Genomic DNA, 20336 nt, shown 5'->3' on the forward strand with positions numbered 1-20336 from the left:
TAGCATAATGTTTTCAGCAGTGACTTTTTAAAGTTGGACACAGACTGTCCTGATGAAATGATGACTTATTTCTCTGAAGGCGATAGTCAGACTCGTGGATGGACAAAGGTGTATTTGTTAAACTAGAGATCACAAGAGGACATGGCTTCTCCCCTACTTCTCATGTTTCCATGAGGGAATCCATCCTAGAAGGTAAAAGCATGGGAAGAATACTATGGAAATGTTAAGGAGTGGGGAATTGAATGCAAGGAAGATTGCTGTGAGCTTGTGGAAGAAGCATGTTCAGTGTGTTTAAGGTCTCAGCTCAGATTTAGATAGAAGAAAATGAGCCAGAGCCCGGTGTACAGAATCAGGGAGGCAGAAAATGGAAAATCTGTTAAATTATAAACCATCATATAAATAACCAAGAGATGTTTTGATGCTTGTGTTCGCATGCTAAAGAGCCCTATAACCACCAAAATTTTAAGTATCATGAGCTAGATGCTTAGAAAAACCCCATGAGTATTTATAGGCATACACTGCATACTTTCTTCATAATAAAATATGCATAGCTGTGTTCTGATCTCTGCGGTAAATACATGCATAGTTAAAAACCCAAATACCTCCAGAAATCATTTCTTCCTTTGGGGAAAATTGTTTTTCTTGATGAGAGAGTTTGTAAACTTTATGAAATTTAAGATAGAATTTGAACATAACATAAAGGACAAATAGAATTTCAAATACAGAAGTGACCACATCTTCTGCTATTGCTGAAGACTTTGTATTCCACTCTGAGGTGTCATTGGTGATAGAATTTTGAAACCATTTTGTGCTTTCAGATCAGAACTGGAGATGCTTGCTTCCAAAGGTAAGTCAGTCAGTTTGTTTCTGATGCGAATGATCTATATTTGTGCTGAAGAAATCCTTGCCTGCTAAATGATTCTGGCAGGAGCACCACACATCCATATTGATATCCCAAGTAAGAAATGCTTTCAATGTATTCTCTTTCTTTCTTTGGACTATTGCCTCTGTCTGAATTACCTGTGGGAATCTTTCTCTTCATTTGCTATTCTAAATAGACATTACTCCCAATATTTTCACAATTAATGAAGGTATAAAGGGTATTTATGTTTTTCACTTGATAAAATAGTATCCAAAATGTGAGGATATAAAATAATTATCAATTTACATTCACTGAATCACTTAATCTGTTGTTAATGTAACTGTGTTTTTAATCTTCAACATGTTCCAGGAAGTTCCACAATGATGTCTGATGTATTACATTATCCTAATTTCCCAAGGATTTTTCTCCAGAAGTTTATTAATGAATCAATTGTTAATAAACATAAATATTCTTAATGGAAAGAGTGTATTGTGGGTCAGTTTCCTGTGTAATATTAAAAAAATCTGTTTATCCTTGTTGTAACCTTTTATTATAATTAGTTAACATTAATCTTAACAAGAATGTCTTCTATCTCATTCCTATTCTAAATAATCCTGGAGATTTTAGCTGATGTGATAAGGAAACCAGGAATTAAAAAGGGCAGGAAGGCAAACATAAAGGAAAAATAAAAGACATGGAATTATAAAGGATAAGAAAAAATATTGACATTGGAATATAAATGCTTCCAAGATAATCTATAAACGTTTAGAACAGATGTGTGAGCTTGTGGAAGAAGCATGTTCAGTGTGTTTAAGGTCTCAGCTCAGATTTAGATAGAAGAAAATGAGGCCAGAGCCCGGTGTACAGAATCAGGGAGACAGTTACTTGGGAAGCAGGAGGATCACAAGTTTGAGGCCAGTCTCCACAACTTAGCAAGACCCTCAGCAACTTAGTCAGATCATGTCTTAAAAAATAAAAAGCCTGGGGATGTAGCTCAGTGGTAGCACACTCCTGGGTTCAATCTCCAGTGCAACAAACAAACAAACAAAAAAATGGATGTATTTAGCAAAATTACCAGACACAAAAGCAACATATAAAATCAACAGAGGGTTTTAACGAGAACCTTGTGAGGTAGCTTATTGTGAGGCAGAGTGTAGGGATTAACATAGTGAGTTTTGGAACTAGAAAGGCCAGGAGGTTTCCACGCCAGCTCTGCTGTTTACTATCAGGTTTGGCAGTCCCTGGCTTTCTAGTGGGACAAGTTACCTCGATTTCAACCACAAATGGTTTGTATTTGCACAGAAAAAGTTCATAGGAAAGGCTTCATCAGTTTAAGTGACCCTGGGAAGGTTACATTTCTGTGAGTTTTTTCATCCTTAAATAATTTCATCCCTTGCTTTCTGAACTTGAGAAGACCCTTTGACCTAGTTAGGTTCTCCTTAGCTCGGGGCCTATATATTTCATTGACAATTATCTATAATTATTTATATTTGTATTTCTAAAGAAAGCATTTCTGGCTCATGGTCACCATCTTACGTTTCATTGTTTGGTTTCTTTTGCAGTTACTACACAGAATCACAAGTTTTCAAAGTTGCCCAAGGTCAGCACCTTTGCCTCCTACCCTCTTCACGGAGCTTATTCACACATTTGTAATACATTTGGATTCTTTTGTCACATTCTATAGTCCATCTGGGATCCTTCTACCTTCTAAATGATTTTTTAAAATTGTATATATTTTGATGTTTACTCTTGTGCTGTAATGTTCTATGGGTTTTGATAAATGTTAACAGCATGTATTTACCATTACTGTAGCTTGTGGAATGGTTTATCGAACTGAAGAATCTGTGCTGGGGATCCAGCCTAGGGCCTTATGCAGGATAGGCAAGCACTGCCACTGAGCCACACCCCCAGTTCCTGTTCTTTACCTGATCATCTCCTCAATCACCCGTATCCTACACTACTGGTCTATTTACTATTTCTATATTTTTGCCTTTTCCACAATGTAAAATAAGTGGAATCATACTGTATGTAGCTATTTCAGATTGACTTCTTTCACTGAGCAATATGCACTTAAGATTTATCCATGTTTTGTTGTAGCCTGACAGTTCATTTCTTCTTATTGTTGGATAATTTTCTATTTTGTGGATGGACCGCAGTTTGTATATTCATTCAACTGTTGAAAGATATCTTGATTACTTCTAGTTTTTGCACAAGAAAAAGACTACCATGAACATATGTGTGCACCTGTTTGTGTATATGTAAGTTTTCAAATCAGTTGGGTGAAAGCGGTGACTGTGAATACTGGGTAATATGGTAAGAGTCTATAATTTTATAAGAAGCTGTGTTCTAAAATGCCTGTACCATTTTGCAGTCATACCTGCAATGAATGAAGTTTCTTGTTGCAGCCTATCCTTGCCAGCATTTGGCATTGTCAGTGTTCTAGATTTGTCCATTCTAATAGATGTGTAGCATGGTATCTCATTGTTTTAATATGAAATTTCTTAATGCTAAATAATGTTAAGGTTTTTTTTTTTTTTGCAATGGAGATTGAACCACGGGGTACTTTGCCACTGAGCCACATCCCCAACCCTTCTTATATTTTATTTTGAGACAGGGTCTCCATAAGTTGTTGGGTTAGTTAGTTTTTCATATTTATTCTGCTTGATGTTCTCTGGGCTTCCTGGACTTGTAATTTGGCATCTGCCTTTCATTTTGGAAAGTTTACAACCTTGATTACTTCAAATATTTCTTTTTATTAATTCTTTCTCATTCTAGTATTCCAATTAAGTGCATTTATGTCTTTTAAAATTGTCCAACTATTTCTGGATTCTCTTTTCTGGTTTTAATGTTTTTTCTCTATTCACTCCTCCCTCTATTCAGGTTCCTTTTTAAAATTTGTTTGTTTTCCTGGAAAACTTTTATTTTTTCCCACATTTTAAAATTGGTGCATTATAGTTGTACATACAGATGTGATTTGTTTTTACACATTCTCACATGCACACAATATACAATATAACAATGCAATTTGGCCAATATTTCTCCCCAGCAACCCCACCCCCAACCCCACTCCTTGGTCCCTTTCCTATACTGATCCAGCTTGGGAGGTTTTTATTGTTCTTCAAGTTCTTTTATTTGGCTGTACTGTGGTACTGGTGAGTCCAACAAAGGCATTCTTTATTTCTGTTATAGCATTTCAAATTTTTTTTCTAGCTGGGCATATGGCACATGCCTGTAATCCCACTGAGGCTGAGGCAGGAGGATCGCAAATTCTAGACCACTCTCAGGAACTTAGCAAGACCCTAGGCAACTTAGACATTGTCTCAAAAACTAAAAAAAAAAAAAAAAAAAAAATCAATAAAAAAGGACTACGATATAGTTTGGTGATAAAGTGTCCCTGGTTTCAATCCCCAGTATCACAAAATAATAAATTAAAAAAAAATACATAAATATTTTTTCCAAGAATTTCCTTCTAATTTTTCTCAAAATTTCCATTTTTTCTGCTTATACTACTCACCTGTTCTTTCATGTTGTCTACTTGCCCCATTAAACCCCCTGACATAGTTGTCATAGTTATTTCAAATTCCCCGATAATCCTAATACCTTCTTCACATTGGAGTCTGGTTTTGATGCTTGTTTGCCTTTTCAAACATGTCTTGTAATTTTGTGTTGAAAGGTGGTTGTGTTAAATTGGGTAATAGGGGCTGAGGTGTGTGCGATTTATGTTAATATGGCTGGAAGATGAGCTTTATTTAATGTTTGTTGTAGCCAAAGGGGCCAGAAACTTCAAATTCCTTAATGCTTTTAGTACTGATTCCTCTTCTCATTTTAGGTTTTCCTAAATTCTCCTCCTTAAAGATAGTCTGCATCTTGCAGCTTTTGCAGTTATAATCTACTACTATAATTCTGGAAACTTGCTGGAGTGAGTGGTAAGGTGAGGGTAAGTGGAATAGTTCATAATCTTCCAATTTAATGTCCGTCTTTTATTGGGCCTATGTCTCTGGCCTGTGACCTTCACAAATATTTTTTTCTTATATAGTTTCCCTCTACCTTAGGTGAGACAGGAAGAGTAGGAAGAACTGATGTGAGAGGAATTCTCTTCCCTTATGACTGGCACAAAGCTTTTATAAAGGTGTTTCCACTAGAAAATAGGTCTTTGTTATAAAGAAAGCTCTGCACTTATTTTACAATAATTACCCTCCCCACTGCCAGACCCATAGGGGATCTTTTTCAGACCTTCATCTTGAGAACTTGTTGAGATGGGCTCCAATCTCACAATAGTCCAGTCTCCAGCAATTCATCAAAATGACCATTTAAGTAGTGGACAAAGGGAGTCAAAGTTCATCTCAAACAACCAAATTCAGTCTCACGTTAGAAATAATTATTAACTTTAGTAGAAGATAAACTGCTGTTTATGAAGATCTAAATTCTTCCTAGAACAGAGCAGATGGAAGGCTTTTAGTGATGAAATAGATCAAAATTACATGTTTTGAAGTGTTACAAACTGGGATAGATATCATTTATCAGGTCAGTGACCCTGTGTATATCATTTAATCTTTCTTAGCTTCACTTTTTATCACCTGGAAGGTTCCATGAGGTTTAAAGATTATATATATATTTTATATATATATATATATGATGAACACCTAGCAAATGCTCAATAAATGTTAGCTATCACATACTTTTAACTTAAAAGAAATGTGGAAAAAAAATGATTGAAAAAATATTCCAGAGAATTTTTTTAAGCATATTTGAAAGGCTCAATGTTATATGACAGGTAAATTTAACAGTAAGCCAAATAACTCACTGGCTCTAAAAACCCAGGCCAAATTCCATCTAACCCCAAGGGAAAGATAGTACTTTATCCTCGGTTGCCACCTGCTGGCCAATAATGGACTAAAACTATCAGGAAGTTCCAATTTCTCACTAAATGAAAATAGTGATAGAAGTTTAATTTATCTCAAACAAATGATTATGGCATGAGTTTTCACATATTTTTACAAGTATCCCTTACTATCAGAATCCTTATGTGTTAGAGACACAATAACTTACTTTTCTCTTCCTTCCCTTCTTCCTTTCTTTCACACCAGGATTGAATCCAGGGGCACTTAACCACTGAGCCACTTTTTTTTTTTTGTATTTTATTTATTTATTTAAAATATTTTTTAGTTGTCAACGGACTTTTATTTTATTTATTGACATGTGGTGCTGAAAATTGAACCCAGTGCCTCACACATGCTAGGCAAGCGCTCTACCACTAAGCCACCTCCCCAGCCCCTGTATTTTACTTAGAGACAGGGCCTCACTAAGTTACTTAGGGCCTCACGAAGTTGCTGAGTTTGGCTTTGAACTTCCTGCCTCAATTTCCTGAGTTACTGGGATTGCAGGCATGCGTTGCCACGTCTGGCAATAATTTTTATTGATAGCATTGGTAAGTAGAAATTATTTTGTTAGGCTTCAATGTGAATCAAGAGCATATGGCAACTATTTGTTACTATTTTCTTTTTGCATGTTAATATTTCAGAGTTTTTTTTAGTGGTTTAATTTTATTGTCATTAAACTTGCACTGACCCAAATTATATAATTAATTACAATAAACTTCAATTATTATGATTAATTATAAGCTATTAGGTCCCTGAAAGGCAATCTGTAGATTAGTTGACTGACTGTATTAATACTTGAAGAATCAAGTATTAATCAATTTTTGGAGGTAAAACTCAAGAAGTACTATTTTTGAAAAGCTTTCTATAGATTAAGGGTTGCAGGTTTTCTCTCATATGCAGAAACTAGATGTGAGAGGGAAAAGAAATATGGGGGAAGATCTCATAAAAATCAAAGGGAGATCAGTAGAGAAAAGGGACCAAGCGCTGGGAGGTGGGAGGAAGGGGGAAAGGGCTGGAGAGTGATATTGGCCAAATACTATTGTTATATTGTGTATTGTGTGCATGTACGAATATGTAACAACAAATCCCATCATTATGTACAACAATAATGCAACAATAAAAATGTGGGGGACAGAAAAAAAGCTTTTTATGTAATTCTCATTCAGCTGAGAAGACACTAGATTGCACACTCTTTCAGGCAAGGACACTTTCTCCTTCATTTTTGTATTCTTGAGACTCAGTATGCCCAGCAAAGACAAATGAATGAAAGAATAAAAATTAAATAAATGAATGAGAAAAAGCCCTGCATGTACACAAAAAAATTGATTCATGACTCCTGGTGGTTAGCAACACCACAGTTGTAGCAGGCTTGAAACTCCTGGTCTTCTAGTTTATGTGTACAACCCATTAAGTAAATATGCCTTTATTGTTGAGAATGTCAGAGCAATTGCACTCTAGAATCAAAGCAGCTACATGTTGGGCCTGCCAAGATTTAGAGGGCATGAGTAAAAGAAGATGGACTAACTAGGCTGCAAATTCCAAAATTCCACTGAGGTACCAAGAATGACTTCAGACTGATTATACCAACAAGGCATAAAGAAACAGAGGAAGATTTCATTATTTGAATAAACATATGCTTCATCATATTTTATTAATTTCCTATTGAAGCATCAAATATAGAGTTGAATTATTTATTATAAAAATAACTTGTGTTGGCACAGTGGCCCAGGGCTGTAATCCCAGCAGTCAGGAGGATGAGACAGGAGGATTGCCAGTTCAAAGCCAACTTCCACAATTTAGTAAAGCCCTTAGCAATTAGTGAGACATTGTCTCAAAATAAAAAATAAAATAGGGGCTGGTGATGTGGCTTAGTGGTCAAGTACCCCTGGGTTTAATCCTTAGTATGCCTCCCCCCCAAAAAAAGTTATTTGCCATTTTTTTTTCTGTAATAAGAAGACTTGGATGGGTTTACTTTCTAGCCTTTTTAGGTCAAGTTATTCAGATCTTAGAGGAGTCAGTCAAAATTAAACATTTTTTTCTACCTTCAGTGATAATGTAGAGAGGCAGTTACATTGTAGAAAACAGAAAAACAAAGGATTGGTATTTGGAGAGATCCACTGTATGCCAGGGAAAATGGATCTGCAAACAATCCTAAAACATAATCTAGTAAAATTATTAAATTTATTCTTTAAAAAAGGAAAAAGTCTTTTGATTCTCTATTCAAAACAATATTATTACAAAAGAAAGAAAATCAGGTTGAAATCAGATATTTTGGTATTAAAATACTATTCAAGACAAAAGTGGAGCAACCCTTTAGAGAAACTCAAGGAAAAAAAGGTAAGAATCAAAGAGTTAAGCTGTCTTTTAAGAATTGAAACTACTGAAAAACATTTGGAAGCATTCAGCAACTCAGGAAATATTGTACCCATAAATTCCTTCTAATTAAAAGATAAATCGATTTGAGAAACTGGAAGAAAGATAAAGGAGGAGAATTAATTAAATGTAATTTTAGATTCAAATCTAAACAAAGAGGGGTACACATGAGGGAATAGATTACAAAATGTTATATGGTCTGACAATGCAGATGTAACTCAACTTTAAATAATGGGAAGAGAAGTAAAAGGGAACTCACTAATTTCCATATAGACAATAAATGAGAGTCAATGGGAAAGTCAAGAAAAAAGAAGTCTAAGGACACAGTATAAAGATATTATTATATAAGCCAGGTGTGGTGATGCATGCCTGTAATCCCAGTGGCTCAGGAGGTTTAGGCAGGAGGATGGTAAGTTCAAAGCCAACCTCAGCAAAAGTGAGGTGTTAAGCAAATCAGTAAGACTCTGTCTCTGAATAAAATACAAAATAGGGCTGGGGATGTGGCATAGTGGTTGAGTACCCCTGAGTTCAATCCCCAGTACCAAAAACAAAAACAAAACAAAACAAAAAACCACCACCAACAACAAAAAAAAACCAACAACAAAAAAGGTATTATTATATAGATCATATACATAACTCTCCTCCTCCTCTCCCTTTTGGTACTGGGAATTGAATCAGGGACGCTTAACCACTGAGCCACATTCCCAGCCCCTTTTATTTTTTTAAAAAATTTTTTCGTTATAGGTAGACACAATTTTTTTTTTAAACTTTATGTGGTGCTGAGGATTGAACCCAGTGCCTCATGTGTGTCAGGTGAGTGCTCCACCTCTGACCCACAACCCCAGTCCTCCCGCTTTTATTTTTTATTTTAAGACAGGGTCTCATTAAGTTGCTTAGGGTCTCACTAAATGGCTGAGGCTGGCTTTGAACTTGTGATCCTCTTGCTTCAGTCTCCCAAACTGCTGGGCATGGAACTGCTGAGATTAAAGTCACGAGTTAACCATGCCCAGCTTATATATACTTCTGAATACACTGTTCAAAATCAAAAATTCAAAAAATCAGGCTGGGGTTGTGGCTCAGTGGCAGAGTGCTTGCCTAGCATGTGTGAGGCACTGGGTTCCATTCTCAGCACCACATACAAATAAATGAATAAAATAAAGGTTCATCAACATCTAAAAAAAATTTTAAAAATCATATTAAAAAGATAAAAATCACCAAAACAGACAACATAGAAAAAGAACACATCATTTATTATATAAAATTTTATATATAAATAATGAGAGAACTGAGGCCAACATCAGTGATATCAATTAATTTAAGTAAACTCAAATCATCTAATAAAAGATGTTCACATTGGTTCACAGTGAATAATTGTTGTTGAAATTTAACAGCTTAGTTTGTATGTATCGTTTTAAATTTGTACAAAATCTGAGATAAAATACCAAGCTATTATATATTTCTTACTAGCCATAGGAAAAATATCTAAAAAATAATAGAATTAAAAAACCAGAAATCATGGAGAAATGAAATAACACTAGAAGGAGTTAACTGAATATATTTTATATATATTAAGCAAATATAGGGAACATTGGAAAAAAGAGAGAAAGACACTAGTTTCATCAGAGCATACAACTAAGAGCAGGATGAGAATTTACTTTTTACCTCCATATCAACCGTAACAAATGAACTGAAAGAAAAATTGAGCATGTACTTGTCTCATTTTCTCTCAATTCAGAAACATGGCCAAGTAACATGAATATCAAATGATGGGCCATTCCTGTTGAAACTATATACTACATGCAAGAAATTTAAATTTTTTCAAAAAGCAGCATAGATGGTTGTTTTTAGAAACTTTTCTCTTTTACACAAACTCAAATAGTAGAAAATAGCTAGATTCTAGTTACTTTATTGTACCCCGAAGGATTCTTTTTTTTTAAAGTATTTTTTAGTTGTAAATAGATCTTTCATTTTATTTATTTATATGTGGTGCTGAGGATTGAACCCAGGGCTTCACACATGCCAGGCAAGTGCTGTACCACTGAGCCACAACCCCAGCCCTAAGGAGTCTTTTTTTTTTTTAAACTCTCTGGGGCTGAATGAAATCAACAGAAGAATGAAAACAGGTGTGATGACTGGCATTTATGACATATTCTTAGAAACTGTAAAGTATATCAGCAAAGTGTTGAGTATTCAAAATTGGAATCTAATTTGAAAAGTTATTTATCTATTTATGTATCACTATTGGTGCTGTGGAATAAAGATATATTTAGAAGATAAAAAACAAAACCAAGTAGCTAAGATATGATATTGAGTGAAATCATTTGATCATTTGAATAAGGTAAGAATGCCAAATATTCCTCAGTTATTTTAGTAAAAACCTCTATAGATCTCAGATAGAACAGATTACAATAATTGTTGGATATATGGATGATTAAAACCCAACACAGAAGTTTTCTTTTATGCACAGGGGATGCTTTCCAAGACCCTCAGTGAATGCCTAAAACCATGGATTTTTACCAAACTGTATATATACTATGCTTTATCCTATAATGTATATCTATGATAAAGTTTAATATATAGATTAGGCAAAGTACAAAATTGGCACAAAACTAATAAAAACAATTATAACAATATATTGAAATAAATTTATATGGATGTGGTTTCTCTTTCTTCAAAAAGTCAAGACAAATATTAATAATTTTGGTTGGCAGTTGACTGTGAGTAATTAAAACCATAGAAATGAAACCTAGATAAGAGGGGACTGAGGTATTTCTATGTGTCAACATAGATATTGCTCAGCAGATGATATAATAATGGAATGATTTGGTCTACATTGTTTAATAGACTACTTGTAAACACAAAATAGAATTCAAAATGTGAGAGGGGAAATGATCTCTTGATTTGAGATAATGTGCCCCTGCCCTTGCAACATCTTAAAGCATGTGGCCACCATCTTGGTTCAATTCACTACAAAAGTGAAAGTACAGAAGATTCACTAAGATTAAATTAAAAATAAATGCCAAGATGGTCAGAATGTCTATAATCCCAGCAACTGGAGAACCTGAGACAGGAAGATCACCATTTCCAGGTCAGTCTTGGCAATCTGGCCAGACCCTGTCTCAAAATAAAAAGTGCTGGGGATGTAGCTCAGTGGTAGAGTGCACCTGGGTTCAACCCTATACTGCAATAAATGAAGCAAAGCAAACCAAACAAAAAAGTAAATGCCAAAAAGGTTTCATGTTTTTGAAAGCTGTACACAAGTTGTGACAGAAAAAAAAAATAGTGTAACATGAGTAAAATTTGAAATGCTAGAGTTTTGAAGTAAAGGTATTATGGCAGGGCTGGGGATATAGCTCAGTTGGTAGAGTGCATGCCTTGCATGCACAAGGCTGTGGGTTCAATCCCCAGCAACACACACACACACACACACACACACACACACACACACACGTTATGGCAAATCAAAAACGATGTTCCCTCAAAAGAATTGAAGTACCCTCTTGTTCATAGATATCTGTAAAACTTAAATTTTATTCTAAGGACAACTATAATAATGTAAGTATTATTAATAAATACTTTGAAGGCCAAAGATATGACAGTGCCCCAATTTACGTACATGAAAAATGTAATTGATTTGGACAGAAGGATTTCTGAAAAGTAATTATGGAGCATCTCATATCCTTTATGTATTTTTTAAAAGTAATGATGAAAAATATAGCAAATTTTTTTTTTGTACTGATGATTGAACCCAGGACACTTTACCACTGAGCTACATCCCCAGTATTTTTTATTTTGACACAGAGTTTTGCTAAGTTGCTGAGGCTAAGTTTGTTAAGTTGTTCAAACCTACCATCCTCCTGCCTCAGCCTCTCAAGTGGCTGGGATTAGAGGTATGGCTAGTGGCCCTGATCAAAAATCCTTTTTCAACCTATTGAAAATTTATATCATCATAGAACTGTACAACCAAATTTTAGTTCATTGAAATATTAAAGGGCACCAAAAATTTTACTGAAGTTAATTTTGAAATCATTATAAAATTCATAATGTAAGTTAAGTTGAGGCCACACTGCCACTAATAATCAGAGTAAACAATGCTTTCTTGTAAGTTATCAATATTTTAAAAGATAAATTGTCTAGATAAAGTCTATGGTGCTAATCAAAGGTATATACTCGAAAATACCTATGTTTAAATGTATTTTCTCAGTACCAACTTACATGACTTTTCTGTTGTGGACATTCTATATTATAAACCATTTTAGTTGAAAAAACATACTTATTCTAAGGAAGAAAATAGAAAATTTTCCCCAATCCTTATAAGTTCATAGTTGGGACAGACCTTAGTAACATAAGACAGATTAATAAAATAAAAACAAACGAGTAAGTGTACAGTGCACCTCACCTGAGAGAAACCTCAGTGAAAAATATGACCCACATCTGGTGAATGGCAGTGTGGAGGTTTTCCAGTTCACTGCCGGTCCTCCCGCCCCCCTTATCTCCTCGGGAGATGGGCATAGGGTTGGGAGTAGTTATCTGGATACATGGGAAATTTGAGGGTTCAAATAGTCTGCATGTGAACTTCGAACCCAATTTTCCAAGTCCCATTGCCTCAACTGGGCTCTCCCATACCATCCAGTGTGCATCTCTGGAGGCTCTAGGTAAATGTGTCCAAACCCCCAATTCATAGAAAACCAACTCACTTAAATGGCCAGATTGCAAATACTTTCTCTATTAATTCTTTACTTTTGGTTAGCATTTAGTTTTAAAATTAGCATTTTCAGGCAAATTCAATTAGACGTTCAGTTCCGACGGTGCCGCAGCTGGAGTCTGAAGGGTGTGAGGAAAGGGAAAACCCAAAGAGGTTATGACTATAAAATATACATTTTTATTCCTACGGAGGTGCACTGCAGTAGACGGAAATCAGAAGTCATTGGCTAGCTATTGAAATATTTCGGATCCCTGGCTCGAAATATGCAAAACGAGGAATACAATTATAATCCACAGATTGTGTGTGTGTGTGTGTACGCGCTTGGCGAAGCTGAACCGTGAGCAAACACCAGACAGCCCTTAAATGTTAATTAGCAAAAAAAAAAAAAAAAAAAAAAAGTAATGTGAAATCACGGGAGCGACAGAAACCAGCGCGCATGCGTTTTTTTAAAGAGCCGGCGTGCGACTGGGGAACGCTAAACCCGCCTTTTTCCTCAGACCCTTCCAACCGGGTTTCCTGAGGACGGCTCCTCCCTGCGGAAGCCGAACCACCAATCATCGCCCGCTTCTCCCAGGCGGTCATTGGCGCGTGCCCCGGCTCCAAAAGCTCGGGGTCGGGCTTACGGATTCGCGCATGCGCCTCGGTGCGTCTTCCCCATGCTGGTTCTGTGAACTCTGCCGCACCTCCACCTGGTCTTTAGGGATCTCGTGTTTGAGCTCTGTCCAGGCTGTAGCCGCCGCCACGATGGGCAAAACTGCTGACTCTCTGAGTCAGGGAACCCGATCCGACCCGGTGCGGAGCTTCAATCGCTGGAAGAAAAAACACAGCCATAGGCAGAACCAAAAGAAGCAGTTGAGGAAGCAGCTGAAGAAGCCCGAGTGGCAGGTCGAACGTGAAGGCATCAGCCGCCTTATACAGAACTATGAGAAGGTGAGGCCGGTGTCGGGGGGCGGCACGAGCTGGCCCCTGACCTGCAGGGGGCCAGCCCGCAGCCCGCGTGTCACTGCGGCGATGGGCTGGAGGGGGAGGCGGCGGGTCTGTCACTCGGGACCCGGCCTGGGGATTGTACCGTTAGTCCACTAGGCTGGAGAAGGAAGTGGAGTAGGAAGTGTCAGGGGTCCTTTTGAGGCCTCGTCGGTGGTCTGCTGGGTGCCACAACCTGGGACTCTCACTCTTCTGCTCATCACTCTGTTCTTGAAAAAAATGCTAGAAATGCTGTGGTACTTAAGGGTAAGGAGACTAATGCTGTGATAGTTACAATAATATTCGTAGTAATAAAACTGATGACAACGGAAGCAACAACACAGACCTTTTTAAGTACTCTCCATCATGTGTTGTACATGAATTCTTTGACTTGATCTCAAGTATGGTTCTTAATATTCCCATTATACAGGTGAAGAAAATCGAGACTCAGATTAAGAAATTTATTCCAAGCTCACACACCTACAGATGATGTGGAATTGGAACCTAGATCTCTTTCTGTTTCGAAGCATTTGCTTTTAACCATTAAACCAGATCACACCCCTCAATATCATCCATCCTCTCTCCTGTGCCCATCTCATGTTCATCTGCTTCGCATTCCCACTCAAGAATTGGTGTAGAAAATTTGGACTGTTGGTCTGTTTCTGCTACCTGTCATCCCTACATTGTCCCTGATGTTCCCAGATAAGTATCCCTGGGATACTCAGTCCTTTGACCTGCTGGCCTCTTTTCCTTCCTCAGGCTCTTTAGGAATGACAGTTGCTCTCCTTCTTACCCTTGAGTCCTCATAAATCTGTTGGCCTTCTCCCACCCTACTCTGTCAGTGACTGCCCCTATTTTAGTGTAATGTTACCAGGGATTTAACAGGTGGAACTTTCTTGATTTTAAAGTCATTATTTGTCATGCTGGTATAGCCTTCCTTTAAATGATCCTGAGATCAATAGTAAGGTTAAGTAGAGCTTAGAGTTTGTTTCCTTGGGTTTGGAGTTAAGCTGATGATTTGACCCAGGCTCTTGCTCACTCATATGTGACTTTGAGCTTCCCTTTTCTTGTCTTTAAAGGCATCATAATATTACTTTATAAGTTGTGGAGAGTAAGAAAATACATAAAAAGCATTCTGCACAATGCCTGCCACATAGAAATATTAATATATCAGCTGTTATATTATTATTGCTACTGTTGTATACACAATACTTCAATAAGCCATTATAAAGTAAGTTACTTTTGGAATTTGTTTTGGACTGTGACTAGAATTGCTTAGAGAGTATAGCTTTAGCCCTAGCTTGACTCATTTCTGTCTAGAGCACTTCTGAGTTCACATCCTTATTTCTGATTGTGCTGGATGTCTTTACTTAATTGTATCATAGGACATCTTAAATGCCAGTAGCCATTATCTTTTCTGTCATACCTTAGCATTTACTCCTAAATTCATAGCCCTGTGTATTAGTTTTCTATTGCTATTGTAAGAATTTTTTACAAACTTGGTGACTTAAACCAAAGGAAATTTATTCTTTCATGTTTCTGGAGGCCAGAAATCAGTTTCACTTGGCCAAAATCAGGGTATCAGCAGGGCTGTGCTTCCTCTAGAGGCTCTACGGTCTCTTCTAACTTCTGTGGCTGCTGCTATGGTTCCTTGGCTTGTGGCTGCATAACTCCAATCTCTGCCTCCATGAATACGTTGCCTTCTTCTGTTCTGTGTCAGATCTACCCCTTCCTTCCTTCCTTCCTTCCTTCCTTCCCTCCTTCTTTCCTTTTCTTTCTTCTTTTTCTTTTTCTTCTTTTTTAAATAAGGACACTTTCTATTATACTTTTGGCCCACTCATATAATTCACGATAATCTCATTTTAAGATATTTAATCACATTTGTAAAGTTCTTTTTGCCATAAAATGTAACATTTACAGGTTTTAGGTAGGGCTTAGGGCATGGACATGTTTGGGAATCTTTTTCTATCCTAGTACATCTTAGTTCTACCATGTAAACAGACCACTGAGCTAGAAATGGAGGAGCTATCAATGGTACTTTTCTCTTACCTGCTGTTCTGCCAGTTATACTGGTGATCTTTCACTGCTTGTTTCTTGAATGCTTTTCCGTTTCTACTGCAAAGCCCTAATTCAGGCTGCATCATCTGTTGCCTGGATTACCATAGTAGCTATTGCTTACAACAGGAGTTGGCAGTCTTTTTGTGTAAATTATAGTAAATGTTTCCAGCTATGTAGGTCAGAAGGGCAGAACTGAGTAGTAACACAAAAACTGCCATAGAAATACTGAACAAATGGGTATTGTATTTTGTATAACTTTGATTATTGAAAAAGATGGCTAATGGGATTTGGCTCTTGTGTCTTATAGTCCTTGAACGTATCTTCTGTAGTGCTGCTAAAAAGTTTCTTTCCAAGAGGAAAATTTAATCATTTCTCTCTCTCTCTCTCTTTTTTTTTTTTTTTAAAATCATAGTTCTTTATCAGTAACAGAGCATCACAAAATAGGAGTCTTTGTTTTTCAGTAATGCAATAAATCCTGGCATAGTAGCTTTCATCTGTAATCCAGCGACTTGGGAGGCTGAGAAACGAGGATCACAAATTTGAGTCCAGCCTGGTGAACTCAGAAATACTTTGTCTTAAACAACAACAACAACAACAACAACAAAGCATATGAAGAAAATAAATCACTTAAATTGTCCTTTTTTTAAATTAAAAAAATTTTTTAGTTGTAGATGGACACAATACCTTTATTTTATTTTTATGTGATGCTGAGGATCGAACCCATTGCCTCACATGTGTGAGGCAAGCCCTGTATCACTGAGCCACAACCCCAGCCCCAAACTACTGTCTTTTTGAGGTTTCTAAAAGCCTTAGTTCCTCATCTGTAAAACAGATAAATGCATACGTGCTGGAGTTGTTATAAGGTAAATGTGTATACCTGCTTATCCCAGCGTGTACCACAGGAGAATAACCATACATTCAAATATAATCCTTCCTTGGCTCACAGGCTTACAGTTGCTTTCAGGAAAATTGTCCAATACCTTAATATGTTGACATATTCTAGTATGTGAAAGCATGTTATTTGTGGTTAGGTAAAGCTAGTTTAAATCTCAGTCAGTTCAAGTTCTCAACATCTCAAGTTGCAATTTCCTTATTTAGTGAACAGATTATTAACTATTGAGAGGGTTGTAAGGCTCAAATGAGATGACATACATAAACCAAGTGGTACATAGTGGGTATACATGAAGGAACAACTTGCAGTTTTATGAATTGACCATGTTCCTTGATGCTTCTTGTCCTGGTATTTGAGGTTTCCATTGCTTGCCTTAAGCATACCCATCCCTCCACCCTAGCACTTGGCCTTCAAGATTTAGCTTAAATCTTGTTTCATGACCTCCCCAGGTGTGCATCTGTGTGTAGCATTTTGTTACATTATTACAGCATTTATCACTGGGTTGTGATGACTGGCTTCTTTAACTTCTTTGTAAACTCTGATTAGGTCAGAGACCATTGATAAGCACAGTGTTCCTTGACTTACTACAGTGGGGCAATATCTTGATAAACCAATTGTAAGTTGCAAATATCATGTCCAAAATATGTTTAATAAGCCTAACCCATTGAATGTCATGGCTTAGCAATACGGCATGTTATGGATTGTCCACTGCTTACCTTCTTTATATCTTGGGGCTAACTGGCAGCTGTGGCTTGCTACTGCTGCCCAGCATTCTGAGAGTATTGTATTGGGAGAAGATCAAAATTCAAAATTTGAAATACAGTTTCTATGGAGTATGTATCATTTTAATGCCATTATAGAAAAACCGTTAAAAGTTAATGACTGTTTCTGCTCATCTTTACTCTCTTCAGAGACTGGTAGCACAGTGCTTGTCCTTGAGAAGAAGCTTAGTCAGTGTTTGATATTGCTTGATGTGTAATACCAAACCTTTTCCCCTTGTCTTTGGGGTAGTTAGCAGCATTGGTTCATTGTTTTTGATCACTTGTTTTAAAAATAATTACTAACATTTTTCAAATTTTATGCATGTTGACTTGATGTATCCTTACAACCACCACCCTAAGAAATTCTTTGCATTATACAGCTAAGGAAATCTTAAGTTATGGCAAGACTAATAGATAGTAAATGACTACTACCCTAGGTAGTTTCTGACACTGAAGTTCCAAACCACTATACTTTATTGTGTTGCATTTGTTAAATGGATGTTTAAATCCCAGTCTTTTTACTGAGTTGAAGGAGCAGATTTTTAATCTCCCTCAGCATTGTAGCATTGTTCCAGTTTTTTTTTTTTTTTAATTTTAGAAACATTTTCTTAAGATTTGGTCAAGAAATAAATGCATTGTGAAATCATTTGCCAGGACTAGCAATACTGTTACACAATCATTTGAACAGTAGATTTGCTATTCTCCAGGTAACCAAGGGACAGACCCTTATTATTTTGCTCTTCAGGTGGTAGCATTTGTGTGTAAAACTTATTACAGAGCCATGGTATACAGCTAGTACTCAGTAGTCTTGCTGAAGATATACTGAACAATTTGATTCAGAAACATTTTAAAACAATTTGACAGATGCTTATTGAAGCTTACATAAATATTCATGGAAAAAATGCATGTCTGGGTCCTTAGGGAACTGTGCAGGGCAGTGGGTAGGGGGACTGATAAATTTTGATGAATGTTAACAATAATAGTAAATATGTATAAAATATTATAATAGCGGAAATTTGTAACTCAGGGCTGTGCAGTTAGAAAATGGTGTAATTAGAGGAAGAAAGATTTAGGTAAAAGTTTTTCTATACATCACTCCTCTGGCCAGATGAGTTAGGAAAGAACATTTCCTCTGGGCATGCTACCTTCTTCCTGATGCTTGCAGCTGCAGGCCTGGCTTAAAGAGCTGAATGTGGGCTGGATTTCATCCTCCGCACCTAAGCCTTCCCATATGCCTCTGCTGTGCACAGGCTCTCCAGTGATTTGTGGTGGCTTAGGGTGGAGCTTCTTCTTTAATGAGTTAAATTAACTGGAAGATGGAAGTTATTGGCAAGGACCCTCTGGGAGGAGTGACCAGCATGAGGAAGTACAAGGTGATATGAAAACACACGGTTTTCTTGAGGGAGGAAATACTCCTTGGGATGTTGTATGTGTTTCTGAACTGGCTTCAAATGGGGTTGGGCAAGAGGGTTGGAGGTGGATTATGAAGGACTGTGGAGACTGTGGTAGGCAGAATAATGCCTACTCCTAATCCCTAGAACCTGTGATTATATTAGATGGTAAGGGGTAATGAAGATTGCTAATCAGCAAACTTTAGGGTACGTATTCAGGTGAGCCTAATGTATCCTTACCTGTGCAAGAGGAAAAGGGAGGCAGAAGATTCAGAGTCATGTGATGTCAGAAAGTCTTGACTCCAATCTGTTGTTGTCTTTCAATTGGGAGGCAGGGCCTGCTGGGCCTGCTCATAGTCCCAGCCACTGCCAAGGCTGAGGGAGGAAGATTGCTTGAGGCCAGGAATTTCAGGCCAGCCTGGGCTATATATATATATATATATATATATATATATATATATATATATATATTGAGACCCTGTCTCAAATAAATGAAATGGAAAACAAAGGGGCCATACATAGCTAAGGAAAATGCTGGAAAAAGTAAGGACTTGAACTCTTGCCTAAAGTCACCAGATAGAATGTAGCTCTACTAATACCTCGAATTCAGCTAAGTGAAACCCATTTGGACCTCTGACCTCCAGAACTGTAAGGTAGCAAATTTTTGTTGCTTTAAGACATAGTATGATAATCTGTATAGCAACAAGAGGAAATTTATATGGAGGCCATGTTCATAGATTTTTCATCTGGAAGCAGTTGGGCAGGATATATACAAGCTGTAAAGGATTTGTAGCCCAAAAGACCAGGTAGGAGCCCATCAGCGTAGTCCAGTGTTGTGTCCACTGAGAAGCAGATGCCAAGATGGGATTGTGTGAGTTGGAGATTTATTGGGAGGAAATATTTGTGAAATATGAAGGAGAAGGAAGAGGGAGTAGGTAGAAAGAATCAGAGTGAAGCACAATTCTAAGACAGTTTTGGCCAAGTTGTTGGAGAGTCCTCATTCCAAGATTGACTGTTGACCATGTAAAATTCCGAAGGAAGCCATGTTTTAGGATTGAGCTTCTGCATTGGGCCCAACAGACCAATACAGAGTTTAACCATAAGAAGGTTTAGCTGGTTGCAGAAGACCCTGTAGTCAGTTACCTGATGAGGCTATACACAGTGAACAAGTTAAGCTGTAACTAATTGACTGATTGACTAGGCTATAGAGCCAATTAAGTTATTTTGTATGCCTTGAGCTGTTTTCATGTGAAGGCTGACTGATCACATTGTTGATTGGAATTCTGAGAACTTCTCTGGCTCTGAGAGCTGCCCAAATCACAATTTCTTTTTGTTCTGCTCAAAGAAACTACTGAATTTGGTCTAACAAATTCTCCTTTTAACACCCTTTACAGGAATCCTTTAGCCTGTAGGAATGGGCCTGTAGTTGTATAGTAGCACCCCCTCATCTA

The 20336-nt window shown here is 37.1% G+C and overlaps 1 protein-coding gene across 1 annotated transcript in view; it reads left to right on the plus strand.

Annotated features, from left to right (window-relative positions):
* Positions 1-13488: 13488 nt before the first annotated feature.
* Ddx10 (DEAD-box helicase 10) overlaps positions 13489-20336 on the plus strand; it is a 265520-nt gene continuing 258672 nt past the window's right edge. The window contains exon 1 of the mRNA XM_071616682.1: positions 13489-13750. Within this exon, the coding sequence (XP_071472783.1) occupies positions 13565-13750 (186 nt within the window). The 5' untranslated portion in view covers positions 13489-13564. The remainder of the gene's footprint in view (positions 13751-20336) is intronic.

The sequence above is a fragment of the Marmota flaviventris genome, chromosome 9 (assembly GCF_047511675.1).
Source record: "Marmota flaviventris isolate mMarFla1 chromosome 9, mMarFla1.hap1, whole genome shotgun sequence".
In the NCBI taxonomy this organism is placed as follows: Eukaryota; Metazoa; Chordata; class Mammalia; order Rodentia; family Sciuridae; genus Marmota; species Marmota flaviventris.